The following is a 16,659-nucleotide window of genomic DNA, read 5'->3' on the forward strand; positions in this document are numbered from 1 at the left end:
TCGTTTTTCGACCACCATCCACCGCAAGGACACTGATAGGAACACCTTACTTGCCTTTCAAAGTTGTCATCCCAGTACATTACGAAGGAATATTCCCACTGGCCAATTTTTTAGGCTTCGTAGACTTTGTACCACCAGATGTGAGTTTCTCAAACAGGCTCAAGTAATGTCCTCTCGCTTTATATCCCGTGGGTACCCGAGGCATGTAGTTAAAAAGGCGATGAAACGGGCCTTGTACACCAATCGTGAACTATTATTTTTACCATCGTCCCATGATGATCAAACAGTCACAAATTGTATTCTACCATACTCCACTCTCAGCCGCCAGATTACTGCGATGATTCGCAGACATTGGGAGGCTCTGTCCTTACACACCTTGTTCCCGGGTCCCCTTAGATTCACTTTCCGACGAGGAAAAAATTTACGTGACAAACTCATTCATACTGATATTCCGGTGCCACGGAATCTTGATAGTGTACTTGGTCACCATCCGTGTGGACGATGCATTGTATGTTCCCACACTTCACCCTCTACTAGTTTTATTCATCCAGTTTCCAAAAAAACTTTTAGGTTATGTTCTTACTCCGATTGTACTACGGCTGGAGTGATCTATGTTATTACATGCCCTTGTCCTCTGATCTACGTCGGGAAAACATCCCGGATGGTAAAAACCCGAATTATAGAGCATTGCTCCAATATTCGTCATTCCCGTGAAAATGAACCCCTCGTAGACCATTGGGTTAAAAAATCACACACCTTGTCAGATCTCGCATACAGTGTCCTTGAGGTATTCCCGCGGTGCCCACGAGGGGGTAACTATTCTGAACAACTGGGTCGCATCGAACAACGTTGGATTTTCACTTTAGATTCAGTATCTTCTAAGGGGTTAAATCGAGACATTGAATGGTTTCTGTTCACATAGAACTCTTCCTTAGCGCTGGTCATTCATAAGCACCGTTTGGTTTACAACCCTGCTGAGGCGCGTCACAGGAACGGCAGCCAATGAATGGGACGGTAAAGTCCCACGTGGTTTGTCTTCCTGTTTTGGCGCCTTAATCAGCTTTAAATACCTGTCAGTGGGAAAGGGTAGTGCGCTCCCTGTCACTTTTAAGTTCCTATGCTGTCAGGTATGTTATGATGTTGTATAACTTTGCACTTTATGTTCGGTTATAAGTCCTGTTTTGTTGTCCTGATGTATATTTATCTTTCACAGCTTTCTTATGAACCCCTATTGGCGAGCCCTCCCGATGCAGCCCGCGGCGAAACACGGGTACCGTGTCGGGGGACGCCATTAAGTCTGTTGCCTGTATGAGTCAGAGGAGTTGCCATATTGAAGGATTAAAAGAATTTAATATATACACCGGTTGTGAGTGCTCTGTCAGGATTGAACTGTGTGCCTGCACTTGTGTTTTCTGCGATATTGCTTGGAGTGCAGTATTTTGCTCTTATGTACTGTTAGACTTCAATTACCCCAATATTGCCTGGGTAAATGTATCATTGGGACACGCTAGAGAGATAACATTCCTGGATGGAATAAATGATAGCTTTATGGAGCAATTGGTTCAGGACCGACAAGAGAGGGAGCAATTTTAGATCTATTCTCAGTGGAGCACAGGACTTGATGAGAGAGGTAACGGTGGTGGGGCCGCTTGGCAATAGTGATCATAATATGGTCAAATTTGAACTAATGACTGGAAGAGGAACAGTATGCAAATCCACGGCTCTCGTGCTAAACTTTCAAAAGGGAAACTTTGATAAAATGAGAAAAATAGTTATAAAAAAAATGAAAGGAGCAGCTACAAAAGTAAAAAATGTGCAAGAGGCATGGTCATTGTTAAAAAATACCACTCTCGAAGCACAGTCCAGATGTATTCCACATATTAAGAAAGGTGGAAAGAAGGCAAAACGATTACCGGCATGGTTAAAAGGGGAGGTGAAATAAGCTATTTTAGCCAAAAGATCTTCATTCAAAAATTGGAAGAAGGATCCAACAGAAGAAAATAGGCCCTTCTCAATGGTCTGAATTTGAACAGGTAGCTTCTACTCAATTAGTAAGTACTATAGCTAGTCTTAATAATACTATGTGTCCACTTTTAAAAATTTCAACAATCACATTTAAAGAGATCTTTGAGTCATTGAAATCTTCATTTACTTTTCTTGTGAATTCTTCCCTTAGTACTGGTATAATGCCTACAATGTTAAAATCTGCTGTGGTTAAACCTTTGTTAAAAAAGCCTGCATTAGATGCATCAAAGGCTGAAAATTATAGACCGATTTCATCGCTTCCTTTACCCTCTAAAGTTATTGAAGGGATCGTGCTTCAATAACTTACTAATTTCCTTGAGAAACATGATATTCTAAGTCCCCATCAATTTGGTTTTCGGTGAGGTCTTAATACAGAGCTTCTTTTGATCTCTCTGGTCGACTCCTTCAAAAGAGGTCTCGATCGTGGTGAGCAATTTATATTAGTCTCGCTGGATATTACTTCAGCTTTTGACTCTATAGATCATAAAATTTTGTTTCGTTTGAGAGAGTGTGGTATTACAGGAACAGTGTTTAGCTGGTTTCAGAACGGTCCCAGATGATTAAATTTAACAACCGTGTTTCTGAAGCACAGGCTTTGAAGGTTGGGGTTCCACAAGGCTCTGCTCTTTCTGCCATGTTGTTTAACATTTATCTAGCCCCAATTGCTAAACTTCTAGCCATCATTACTGATGGCTTTAAGCTATACGCAGATGATATACAATTTTATGTCAAAGTAAAGGAGTCATGGCAGGAAACTGTAGACTCTCTTACTTTATGTCTAGACACAATTAATCGCTGGTTGAAACACAACAAATTACTTCTTAATATTAATAAGACTACCGTGTTGTTAATTCATCGATCACTATCCACTCCTATTCAAAATTCTTTGTCTATTAACAATATTTCATACTCTCTTTCTTCGCCAATTAAGAGTTTGGGTTTTTTGTTGGATTCCAACTTATCCTTTAAACCCCAAATTAGAATGCTTATCAAAACTGGTTTTTTCAAATTGCGTTTACTAGTTGGATTACGCCATCTGCTTTATGAGAAGGATTTTCTGACCGTTGTTCGTGCGCTCATATTTCCGCATATTGATTATTGTAATGGACTTTACATTGGGTTACCAAAATGTCAAATTCAGTCTATTCAGCTTCTACTGAATTCAGCCGCTAGGTTGCTTTCCAATCTAAAACGTTTCGATAGAATTTCACCAGTGCTTTGTAACCTTAATTGGTTACCTGTCTGCGATCGGATTTCTTTCAAAATAGGTTTGATTGTCTTTAAATTATGTAATTCCAATTCGTCACATTGGTTTAATGCTTTATTGAGAATATATAAACTAGTGAGATGCTTGAGATCCTCGCAGTTGAACAATCTTGAAGTTCCTTCTATTTGTCAAGCTCGCCTGTTTAGTACCAGAGAGACTTCTTTTTCAATTGCGGCACCCTCTCAATGGAATTTAATCCCTATAGAACTGAGATCTATGGATGATGTTAAGAAATTTAAATCTTCCTACAAAGAATTTCTCCTTGCCCATGCGTTTAAGTTGTAACGCAATGCATTGATTCTCACTTGCTTTTGTGTTGATGAGTATTGTATTGAATTGAATCTGTTTGATTTCATATTTAGATGTGATATTTTATTTTTTATTATTATTTTATATAATTTACAAATGTTTGTTTGTCTCAGTCTTTGTGAAAGTTTGTGTTTTTTTATTATTATGTATGTAAGTTTTGTATATCGCTTAGGCCATTTGTGTTAAGCGATTAATAAATTTTTTAAATACAAATACATAAACATTGGCAAGTTAAATGTATGGTAAGACATTGATAAGACAGGCTAAGATAGAATTTGAAAAGAAGTTGGCCATAGAGGCAAAAACTCACAGTAAAAACTTTAAATATATCCGAAGCCGAAAGCCTGTGAGGAAGTCAGTTGGACTGTTAGATGATTGAGGGGTTAAAGGGGCACTTAGAGAAGATAAGGCCATCGTGCAAAGATTAAATGATTTCTTTGCTTCGGTGTTTACTAAAGAGGATGTTGGGGAGACACCCGTATCAGAAAACATTTTCATGGACAAAGATTCAGATGGACTGAATCAAATCACGGTGAACCTAGAAGATGTGGTAGAACTGATTGACAAACTGAAGAGTAGTAAATCACCTGCACCGGATGGTATACACCCCAGAGTTCTGAAAGAACTAAAAAATGAAATTTCAGACCTATTAGTAAAAATTTGTAACCTATCATTAAAATCATCCATTCTACCTGAAGACCGTAACCCCAATATTTAAAAAGGGCTCCAGGGGCGATCCGGGAAACTACAGACCGGTTAGCCTGACTTCAGTGCCAGGAAAAATAGTGGAAAGTGTTCTAAACATCAAAATCACAGAACATATAGAAAGACATGGTTTAATGGAACAAAGTCAGCATGGCTTTACCCAAGGCAAGCCTTGCCTCACAAATCTGCTTCACTTTTTTGAAGGAGTTAATAAACATGTAGATAAAGTTGAACCGGTAGTTGTAGTATACTTGGATTTTCAGAAGGCGTTTGACAAAGTTCCTCATGAGAGGCTTCTAGGAAAAGTAAAAAGTCATGGAAAAGGTGGCAATGTCCTTTCGTGGATTGCAAACTGGCTAAAAGACAGGAAACAGAGAGTAGGATTAAATGGACAATTTTCTCAGTGGAAGGGAGTGGACAGTGGAGTGCCTCAGGGATCTGTATTGGGACCCTTACTTTTCAATATATTTATAAATGATCTGGAAAGAAATACGACGAGTGAGATAATCAAATTTGCAGATGACACAAAATTGTTCAGAGTAGTTAAATCACAAGCAGATTGTGATAAATTACAGGAAGACCTTGTAAGACTGGAAAATTGGGCATCGAAATGGCAGATGAAATTTAATGTGGTTAAGTGCAAGGTGATGCATATAGGGAAAAATAACCCATGCTATAGTTACACAATGTTAGGCTCCATATTAGGTGCTACAACCCAAGAAAGAGATCTAGGTGTCATAGTGGATAACACATTGAAATCGTCGGTACAGTGTGCTGCGGCAGTCAAAAAAGCAAACAGAATGTTGGGAATTATTAGAAAGGGAATGGTGAATAAAACGGAAAATGTCATAATGCCTCTGTATCGCTCCATGGTGAGACCGTACCTTGAATACTGTGTACAATTCTGGTTGCCGCATCTCAAAAAATATATAATTGTTATGGAGAAGGTACAAAGAAGGGCTACCAAAATGATAAGGGGAATGGAACAGCTTCCCTATGAGGAAAGACTAAAGAGGTTATTAGGACTTTTCAGCTTGGAGAAGAGATGGCTGAGGGGGGATATGATAGAGATGTTTAAAATCATGAGAGGGCTAGAGGTACAATCTACAATAATTCAAGAACAATTAGTCTTAAATAGAAAGATTGAATATATGGAAAATCGTCTGAGACATCAATCTCAGACTTTTAAATTTTCCTATAATTATAGCGGAACAGCCCAGAGTGACATTAAGGAGATACTTAATAGAAGTTCTGAAAGTACCATTGGAAAAATTACCATTAATAAGGTTTATTTTTTTCCTTTTAGAAATGTGAGGGGTAGAGAAACACAAAATTATCAGTTGGATTTGCAAAATCTTACAGTTTCTAGAATCTTCCACAATTGAGATTGTGGAAAGAGCTACTTTACTAGTTTCATTTCTTTATTAAACTGACCTAAGTTATATAATGCGTATGTACTTCCAGAATCCAAAGGTAAATTTTCATGGCCAATGTATACAAATATTTCCTGACCTAGCCAAAATCACACAGGAGGAGAAGGAAAGGCTTCTTGTCCTTACGGCAAGAGGCCTTAACATTGGGGGCAACATTCCAATTGAAACTTCCTTGTAAATGCATTTTGAAACATACACCTCATTATTGAGTTTATTTTTTTCCTGAACAATTAAAAATGTTTTTAGATTCTCGAAAGAGCATGCTCTCTTCCCCCTCTCCTCAAGTAAGCCCTATAACTCAGGCATAAAAAATTAGATTGGAGTTAGTGACCGAGTTTTTATGGTTTAAAATTATTTCTTTAATAGCTCCTATAGATATAGATTAGACTTTTCTTCGGTCTCCACTCCCAGCGTATTGTGGTCTTGGTTAATGATGATGTTTATTTCAATTGTAAATTGACAATGTTTTGAACAAGTGGTTTCTGTTTTTCTGTGCAAAGTTTGTACTTTGTATTTAATCTGTAAAAAAGTGATAAATAAATATATTAAAGAGGTTAGGACTTTTCAGCTTGGAGAAGAGACGGCTAAGGGGGGATATGATAGAAGTGTTTAAAATCATGAGAGGTCTAGAACGGGTAGATGTGAATCGGTTATTTACTCTTTCGGATAATAGAAAGACTAGGGGGCACTCCATGAAGTTAGCATGTGGCACATTTAAAACTAATCGGAGAAAGTTCTTTTTTACTCAACGCACAATTAAACTCTGGAATTTGTTGCCAGAGGATGTGGTTAGTGCAGTTAGTATAGCTGTGTTTAAAAAAGGATTGGATAAGCTCTTGGAGGAGAAGTCCATTACCTGCTATTAATTAAGTTGACTTAGAAAATAGCTACTGCTATTATTAGCAACAGTAACATGGAACAGACTTAGTTTTTGGGTACTTACCAGATTCTTATGGCCTGGATTGGCCGCTGTTGGAAACAGGATGCTGGGCTTGATGGACCCTTGGTCTGACCCAGTGTGGCATGTTCTTATGTTCTTAAGGTATGCCTCTGTGAGGTCCAGGGAAGCTAGAAACTCCCCCTTTCCGAACAGCAGTCATTACCATCCTCATCAGGGTTTCCATTTGAAAACAAGGGATCCGAAGACAGCGGTTCAACCTTTTGAAGATCAAGGATGGGACGAAACGTGCCCTCCTTCTTGGGAACCACAAAGTAGACGGAGTATCTTCCCCGTCCCTGCTGCGTCTCCGGAACTGGGACAATCGCTTGCAGCTCAAGAAGCCGCTGCAGAGTTATGTGGACCGCATCGCGTTTGGTGCGAGAGGCCACACGGGATTCCACAAAAACCTCCTGCACCGGTCGTGAGAACTCTAGAGTGTAGCCATCTCTGATTACCTCCAGAACCCAGCGGTCTGAGGTAATCCTTTCCCATTCCTTGTAAAAGTTGGATAATCTGCCTCCGACAGCTTCAACGACAGAATGGGGACTCGTGAATTCATTGGGCAGGATTACTGGTTCCTGCGCCGAGATATCCCGAGTCTCTTCCGGTGCGACGACCCCCATGAAGGGTCTGCTGACGTCCCGGAGCCTGTTTGAAAGCTGAAGGCGCGGACTATCTGCCAGTACGAAAACAGCGATACTCCCGAAAGCGAGACCGGGAGGGAAAAACTTTCTTAGAAGGCCTCCTATCTTCCGGTAATTTATTGCCTTTAGACTCCCCCAGCAGTTTAACCAGCTGATCAAGTTCCTCTCCGAAAAGAAGCTTGCCTTTAAAGGGGAGATTGCAAAGCAGGGACTTGGAGGACAAGTCCGCTGCCCAATTTCAAAGCCAGAGGAGTCGACGTGCCGACACAACAGACACCATACTCTGTGCAGAGGTCCGCACCAGATCATACAGCACATCGGCTACATACACGGCCTCCCCGCCAGCGGCCTCAGAGTTGGCATTAGAATCTTGTACCCAGCAGAGACACGCCCTCTGCATGAGACTAGCGCAAACCGCCACCCGTAGGCTCAAGGCGGCTACTTCAAAGACCCGCTTCAACTGGATCTCCAGCTTGCGGTCCTGCATGTCCTTCAAAGCAGCCGCTCCTGCGACCTGGATCGTGGTCTTCTTTGTAACTGCAGACACTGCCGCATCCACCTTCGGGATTTTTAGGAGGTCCAAAACATCTGACGACAGAGGATATAGCTTTGCCATAGCCCTGCCCACTTTCAGGCCTGCATCAGGAGCATCCCACTCGCGGGTAACCAGCTTGCGAACCTTTTTAGGTAATGGAAAAGACGAAGTGGGGCCCCGAATCCCATCAAGGAATGGATTCACTCCCTCAATGTCGGAATCTTCTTGGGAAACCTTCAGCCGTAGGATATCCAACACCTGGGGAATGAGCGGATGCAGCTCATCCCTCTTAAACAGATGCACCACACTGGGATCGTCACCTTCACTAGGCTGGATGTAGTCACCATCTGGGTCATCCGGATCCACATCTCCCAAATCCGGGATGGGATCCAAGTCCGCTGGACCCATGGCCGAGGCTGACGCCTCCCCCGCCCCAGAAGCCGGATCCCTGCAGCTCCAGGAGATCCTCCCCTGGACGAGGGCAGTCTCCTGGCCGTAGCTGCGGTTCTAAGTTCCGATCCAGCTTAGTAGGCGGCTCCGACCCGTCCCCCGGTTGACCCTGCCTTTTAAATGCTGTATTTTCTTGCGAAAAAGGCTTGATGCATCAGCAAAATAAATTCAGAGGAAACCCCTTCCGGGATCGCCAGCCCCCAGATTGAGATCAGCCCCCACCGGGGCTAAAATGGGGGAGGGGCAACCTCCTCCCCCAAACCGCGGCGAGGGCCTCTTTGCCCTCCCCACGGGAGGAAGCAGCCGATTCCGCTGAGCCTTCCATCTGCCAGGCAGCTGCCTAAAAAGGAAGGTAAGAAAAAAAAAGGAGGGGCTCGAGTGCCCACACCCCCGGGAGGCTGCCGGCCAACATCGCGGGCCTAAGGAAAAAACTGCATCGCCACGCGGCCCGCGCTGAAGAGAGAGGCCCAGTCGGCAAGATCGCGTGCTGCCCCGACGCAGGAAGAAATTAAAATGGCGCCCATAACCCTGCCGGCCTCACTGAACTGCGAATCGCGGAGAGACACACTGACAACGGAGCCGCAGGCACACACACTCACCTCCTCCCCTCTAGCTGTCCCCCGGAGCCCCGGGAGCCGAGAAAAGGCACAGCTGAACTCCCTGAGCAGCTGCCGAACACAGGCCACCCCCCCTGCACCGACACCTCGCCTCAGTTGAAGAAAGCCGGCAAACTGTTTTTCTTTCCTTTTAAACTTTATATAGAGATCTTCTGTCCTGCAGGGGCCAAGGGAGCGGCTGAAACAATCATGGAGGTGAGTAGCCAGGAGCCCCTGGCCTTCACCCCCCAAGCTGGCACCCAATCGCAGGAAAAAGGAAAAAATTCAAACTATCTAACCGGAAAAAAAGCAACTAAAAACACTAAGACTGCAGGTATATCCCTAAACGTCTGCTGGAGTCAGAGAAATACTGAGGGACTGCAGGTGGCACTAGAGTATATATGGCAGTGCCCAAAGTTTTGCTCTCTGACTCCATCTGCTGGTAGGGATACACAACCCACTTTTCTGGACTGATCCTGGTACGTACAGGGAATAGTGTTTATGTTCAGCGACTGTAGGTGAATGATTGAAAAGACCGGGGTACCTCCATGTGAGAGGTCTTACACATTGCCAGCTTGCTGACACCCAATGAGTAGTGCCTAGTGTGCATTACTCTTTGTATTTTCTCGCCTCTAAACCTAACCAATTCTTTGTCCTCCTTTATTGTTGGATTTTTTTTAGGTCCAATATAGTCTGTAGAAGTATCCAATATTTTGAGACCTGAAAAAAAATGAGTACAGCCCTGCAACCTTTTCTATGAAAAGATCAAGAATTATGAGTCTATATGATTATTTACGTCCCACACAGTAAACAGTGGCCCCCAGGGACAGTGAGGAAACAGGAGAATGAAAGTTTTAGGATGAAACTTCGAGAGTTCTGGGGTGGCCTTCTGTACTGCAGGCAAGCCAAGGCTCCAACACGCCCTATTCTACTAATTAAAATAAGGAGGGGTGGTAGAAAAATACTGCTGGTACCAGGAAGTCAGCCAATCCAAGTCAGCAGCTTACAAGCTCAATATAGGCTCTGCAAAGGAAGCAGAAGTAGTTGTGAACAACCTGGAGGATCCTGGACAACCAAAGATAAAGACATTATTGGGGAATAAGGATTAGTTATGAACTGTGACAAATATTGTAAGCAGCTGCTATGAAAAGTGTATTTCCTTCAAAAGGTATACTTTAATAAAGACTATAAATACTGCACTTACCTTTAGCATACTGTCGCATGCTCTCCATATAAGAAGAGAGGTTTTCTGCTACCAAAGTAACTAGAGCATGATTGTGCTGAAGTTGATTGATCAAATCATGCCGATAAAATACATGAGGACTACGCTGAGTTTGACTGCAATTCAAATACAATGTGTTAATTGCATGTTATAGATAAAATCATACAGCCAATGCATGTTATAGATAAAATCATACAGCCAATGCATACATATGCATGTAGCGTCATTACAGTGACTACACATTTAAAATTTACATTGCATTATGAACAAGTTCAATAAAATTTTTACATAATTTTCATTGAAAAGAAAAAATAGAACTTGTAACTGATCATACAAAAAATAATGAATATAGGAACCACAGAGTTTCTTTAAGAGCTCTGTAGTGCCTAAGTACAGAAAACCCTGTAGGTGCTTCCATATAGGTTTTGTCCACCTCAAAAATCTCTCCCCCCACCCCAACTTTATTTTCCCCATCGATAGCAGGGATGAATTAGCCATGCTGTCATGGGATCTGTCAATCAGGTCCAGGAGGTGGAGCTTGTCAAAGCAGAGATTTGAGTTTTGCTCTCTGTGGCTGCGCGTGTGTTCCCGCGCAGGAAAGTAACTGAATCTCCTCAGTCTGTTCTTTCCGCGAGCGGGATCACACACGGAGCTGTTCTTCTCCTCAGCGTTGAAAAAAAATAAATTTTTTTTAAAAATGTCAAAATCAGGGTTTAAACCCTGTAATTGCGGTAAGGTAATGTCGGTCACGGATGGCCATGACCGATGGTACCGATACCTGGGGCCAGATCACAAATGTGAGGATTGTGAACACTGTTCAAGGATGTCTCCGAGAGCCCTGAAACAACGGGCCTACAGACTTCAGGAACTTTTTGCCTCATCCAAGCCATCGGCCCTGCTATTTTACCGGCTCCCTCAAAAAAGAGGGCATCATCATGGGATCCTCAGTCCTCCAAATTTGGAGGTAAGGACTTGGCGAACCAACAAAGGCCATTGGATTTTAAAAAATCCATAGACCAAGAGTCGCCAGCACAAGAGACACTGGCGCCAAAGATCCAAACGCCTAAAACTTCTGCGCCTAAGATGCCTTACGCGCATAACGCAACGAAGGCGCATAACACTTCTGCGCCAAAGTATTGGCGCCCACGACGCCTGCGCGCCTGGAGCCAGACATAACTGTACGCATGGCGCCGGAGACATCGGCGCCGATGACTCTTGTGCGCATGGAACAAAACAGATATGCGCACAACTCCAAATCGGCGCACAAATCACCAGAACAAGGGTTAAAGCGACGACGTGGACACTCCAGAAGATCTTCTTCCACCTCTCCATAGATAACCCCACCTCGTTCAGGTACTTCCCTCTCTTCGAGGGCTACTTAGACAGAGTTTACAATAAACGTAGAAAACGATCACAGTCTTCACGTACAAATCATACAAACTCATCGTCACACTATTATCATAAGCACTCATGGCATTCCCACCACAGAAAGTCTGAAAAAAGGGGTGCAACATGGGAAGTAAGCCCTTCAACTTCTAAATCATCTCATGTACCAACCTCAAACACCTTCTCCCACAGAGAGGTAATACAAATTGATTCCTCTAATGCTTCTACAGCTTCTAAGGATACAATGCACACAATATGTGGAAAGAAACAGGAAGTCTATAAAGTGTCTAGTAATTTACCTCAAACCACTCCAATGCAACCAAAAGCATGTGAGTCACAAGAACCAGATGAGCGTATCATAATGCCCCCTCATACAAAAGAGGCATTTTATCAATTGTCACAGTCTTTAGCAGGATTTTATGAAACACTTCAGTCATCCTTTAAAATGGCTAATCTTGCCTCTGTCAGTTCTCCGGAACATAAGACACAGACTGACAGAGAACCATCTGTGGAGACTCCTACATCTCCTTTAGTCAACCGATCAACTTCACAGATTTATAAACAGGATACATCTTTTGATTCTCCTTCACCCCAAGCATCCCCATCATCATCTACGGGATTCCCATCGGATCTGCAGGAACAACCTCAGGATCCGTATTCCCCTCCGAAAGACCTTACATACCCAAAATTTCTGGAAAAATTGGGTACAATATTGCATCTAGAGGTCCAAAAAGAGACAGACCCTAGATCAGAAACCCTTGGTCTCCTAAGGATTTTTGATACTCCAGGAGAATCAACATCTCTTCCATCACAAGAAATCCTGCACTCCATCTTACAAAAATCCTGGGAAACACCTTACGCAATCTCAGCGGTTTCCAGGAAGACGGACATAAAATTCCGTATGAGGAAAACATCACCGTACTCAATACCACAATTACCTCATGCTTCAATTGTGGTAGAATCGGCGATGCAAAGATTTAAGAAAACGAAGTCGCATTCCTCATCCCCACCATGGAAAGACAACAAACATTTGGATGAGTTTGGCAGGAAAATATTCCACAACTCAATGTTGAGTGCCCGAATTATGCACCATCAATTTTACATGGTGCAATACCTATATGAGTGCATACAAGCTGTAAAAGAAATGTTATCTTCGACTGCGGATCAGATACCACCGCCTCTTCATGACATGAAAGAATGTTTGCGACACCTTTTGAGATCAATCTATGAAGCATATGAAACATCTTCCAGAGCGTCTGCAACATCTATTGCAGCCCGAAGACTAGCATGGTTACGCTCAAGTTCGATACGTGAAGATTTACACGACAAACTAACAAGCCTCCCATGTACAGGAGATAACCTATTTGGAGAACGATTCCAGGACACAGTAGGTAAACTGAAGGAAGAATCTCTAGCAGTACAATCATTAACATCACAACCTCATTATTCGACCACATGTCATTATATGGGATCTACTCATCGGCAATCATACGCCAGAAGACCTTACAGGTCTTACCAGTCCTTTCGTACACAGACATACCCTTCTTACCAGTGTCCTGCTCCACAACAGAATACCTCCAACAATGTAGAGGTAAAGCAGGTAACCAGAGACAGCAGGCACAACAGTCGATTACTGCAGTAAAGTCAACTCCATCTTTTTAATTACCCGGCCACCATCACAACATCAAGCACCACCCGGCAGGATTCATTTTTGCCTGGCAGCCTGGGAGAGCATAGCATCCGATCAATGGGTTTTGGAGATAGTACAGCACGGATACCAACTCCAGTTTGTCACAAAACCCATATTACATCATCTTTCCACTCTCAAGATTCAAAACTTCCAACCAAAACTGGGGGAAGAAATTGCTTTGCTTCGCAAACAAGCAGTTCGACAAATTTTCCCAGGGACTCAATCAGAAGGATTTTATTCCCCATACCCAAGAAGTCGGGTGGCCTTTGTCCCATACTAGACCTAAGGGAATTGAACAAATTTCTCACCAAAGAGAAATTCAAAATGGTATCTTTGAAATCAATCCTTCCGCTGATTCAAACCAACAATTGGATGTGTTCCATCGATCTGAAGGATGCCTACACACGTGGCGTTACCTATGCTTTCGCTACAAGCATCAACACTACCAGTATAAAGTTCTTCCCTTTGGACTTTCGGCTGCACCCAGGGTGTTCACCAAATGCATGGTTGTAGAGATGGCTCATCTCAGACAACAAGGTATAACCATCTTCCCATATCTGGACGATTGGCTCATAATCGCCCCAGCTCCAAACATCTTACTCGATCACCTCCATCGGGTGATACACTGCTTACAGGAATTAGGATTGGTGATCAATTTTCAGAAATCACACCTACAACCCACGAAACAGCTACAATTCATAGGAGCATGCCTGGACACCACTTACAACAAGGCATACCTACCACTTCCGTCACCTTCTACACGAATTGAACCATACTCAGAGACCTTCAGCGAGACAAGTTTTAGTAGTCCTAGGCCACATGGCGGCAGCTATTTTCACAGTTCCCAACACCAGGCTACACATGAGACGCCAGCAATGGGGTCTGAAACGTCAGTGGAAACACTCACAACCATTGATACAGAGGGTATCGTTGACCTCCAAGATGAGGAAAGACATAACATGGTGGCTCCTGGACTCCACCCTGTCCAAGGGAGCATTGTTTAGCTCCCCTCCCCACAACGCAGTCTTAACCACAGATGCATCTCGCAAGGGCTGGGGTGCACACCTCGAGATTTACGAAACACAAGGGTTATGGACAATCTCGGAACAGAACCTGCAAATAAATTTATTGGAACTCAGAGCGATTCGGAATGCATTACAAGTGTTCCAAGACCATCTGAAAGGCTGCAGGGTCATGATCTACACGGACAATCAAGTGGCAATGTTTTACATCATCAAGCAAGGAGGGTCCGGTTCATGGTCCCTTTGCAAGGAGACCCTGATAATCTTCGAACATGCTCACCAAAATTACATACATTTACAAGCAACTTACCTACCAGGAGTAGCAAATACAAGAGCGGACAAGCTAAGCCGCATCTTTCATCCTCACGAATGGGCACTTAATGCAGAAATAGCCCACGACATATTCATGCAGTGGGGGACACCCTTGATAGATCTCTTTGCAAAGGAGATCAATGCTCAAGTTCCCAAATTCTGCTCGATAAGACCAAGCCAATTCAGGATCGCTCAAGACGCCTTCCTCATTCCATGGACGACAGGCCTCCTGTACGCCTTTCCTCCCATACCACTCATAACAAAGACAATTCAAAAGTGCATAGCAGACAAAGCTCAACTGATACTCATCGCCGAGGCAACCATGGTAGTTTCCTTCTTAGACTATCCATCATGGATCCAATTCGGTTACCGAATCATCAAGATCTTCTCTGCCAAGATCAAGGGACGTTTCTACACCCACTACACTCATCGCTACACTTGACAGCGTGGACATTGAGAAGCTCCTTTTAACAGAACAAGGAGTATCCACTTCAGCACAATTCATTTTGTTAGAATCCAGGAAACTCAACCAGGAAAAATTATAGCTATAAATGGAAACGTTACTCTACCTGGTACACTTCCAAAGGGGTACTACCATTGGGCTGCTCACCTGAACTCCTTATAGACTATCTTCATACACTATATGCATCTGGTCTAGCATCATCATCCATTAGGGTTCATCTCAGCGCCATAGGCGCCTATCATAGACCAGTTAACAATATTTCTATATCCAATCACCCCTTACTATCTCATTTCATCAAGGGATTAAATCACCTTCGTCCTCCGATCTCTAAACCTCCAGTTCCATGGAACCTCAACATAGTTCTGGAACGGCTCATGCTTTTCCCATTTGAACCCATGGACTCGGCACATATTAAATACCTCACATGGAAAGTTGTATTCCTGGTTGCAGTGACATCAGCACAAAGAGTTAGTGAATTACAGGCCTTGGTCCATTATTCTCCATATTTGCAATTTCATCACCAAAAGGTAGTTCTCCGAACTCACCCATCCTTCCTACCAAAAGTGGTTTCTCAATTCCATCTCAATTAGACCATGGAATTATCCACCTTTTTCCCTAAACCTCACACAAATGATAGGAAAAAACTACTGCATACACTAGATTGCAAAAGAGCCTTAGCATACTACAAAGAGAGAACAAACTTGGACTCCTGTGTTTCTCAACTCTTTGTCTCCTTTGACCCAAAGGCACCAGGATTACCAGTGGCTAAACGCACCATCTCTAGCTGGATAGCGCAGTGCATCAAATTCTGTTACGAGAAACAGAAACTACAACTACATTCAGAGCCTAAAGCTCACCAAGTCAGAGCAGTAGCAGCCTCATTGGCACACCTAAAGAATGTGCAACCATAGACATTTGCAAGGCAGCTACATGGTCATCGCTTCATACCTTCACATCTCACTACTGCCTTGATAAACAGGCAGCCACTGATGCCAAGATAGGGCAAACACTCCTGCAATCTCTACCCTCATATCCACGGTGACCGCCACACTGTCAAAGATCACGTACAAATATATATCTCATAAACAACGTGATTGGGGCTTGGGACTCCCATGACAGCATGGCTAATTCAGCCCTCCTATCGATAGGAAAAAGCAAGTTTGCTTACCGTAAATGGTGTTTCCGTAGATAGTAGGATGAATTAGCCATGCTGACCCACCCTCCTCCCTGGCAGTCACCTAGTCTTCGACTACACTACAGCTTAATCACAGACTGAGGAGATTCCGTTACTTTCCTAGACGAGACACACACGCAGCCACAGAGAGCAAAACTCAAATCTCTGCTTTGACAAGCTCCGCCTTCTGGACCTGATTGACAGATCCCATGACAGCATGGCTAATTCATCCTACCATCAACGGAAACACCGTTTACGGTAAGCAAATTTGCTTTTATTCAGCTTCTCACTGGACAAACTGCTCTTTAGGAAGCCACCACCAGAGGATCACAATTAAAGGCACATATTCCAACTGAAATAAGGTGACAAGAGCTATCAGTAATTGGACAGCTAGGAATTTTTTTTTTAGATAAGCCAAGGAATGAATAAACAAATCTTGTCATTTCTGTAAATGTATCAGACTTTGCTGAAACAGGGATGGACCCA

At 43.1% G+C, this 16,659-nt stretch overlaps 1 protein-coding gene across 1 annotated transcript in view; it reads right to left on the minus strand.

Annotated features, from left to right (window-relative positions):
- USP9X (ubiquitin specific peptidase 9 X-linked) overlaps positions 1-16,659 on the minus strand; it is a 723,495-nt gene that overhangs the window by 450,163 nt on the left and 256,673 nt on the right. The window contains 1 exon segment of the mRNA XM_029603145.1: positions 10,109-10,242. Coding sequence (XP_029459005.1) covers positions 10,109-10,242 — 134 coding nt within the window.

This window comes from Rhinatrema bivittatum, chromosome 5, assembly GCF_901001135.1.
Source record: "Rhinatrema bivittatum chromosome 5, aRhiBiv1.1, whole genome shotgun sequence".
NCBI lineage: Eukaryota > Metazoa > Chordata > Amphibia > Gymnophiona > Rhinatrematidae > Rhinatrema > Rhinatrema bivittatum.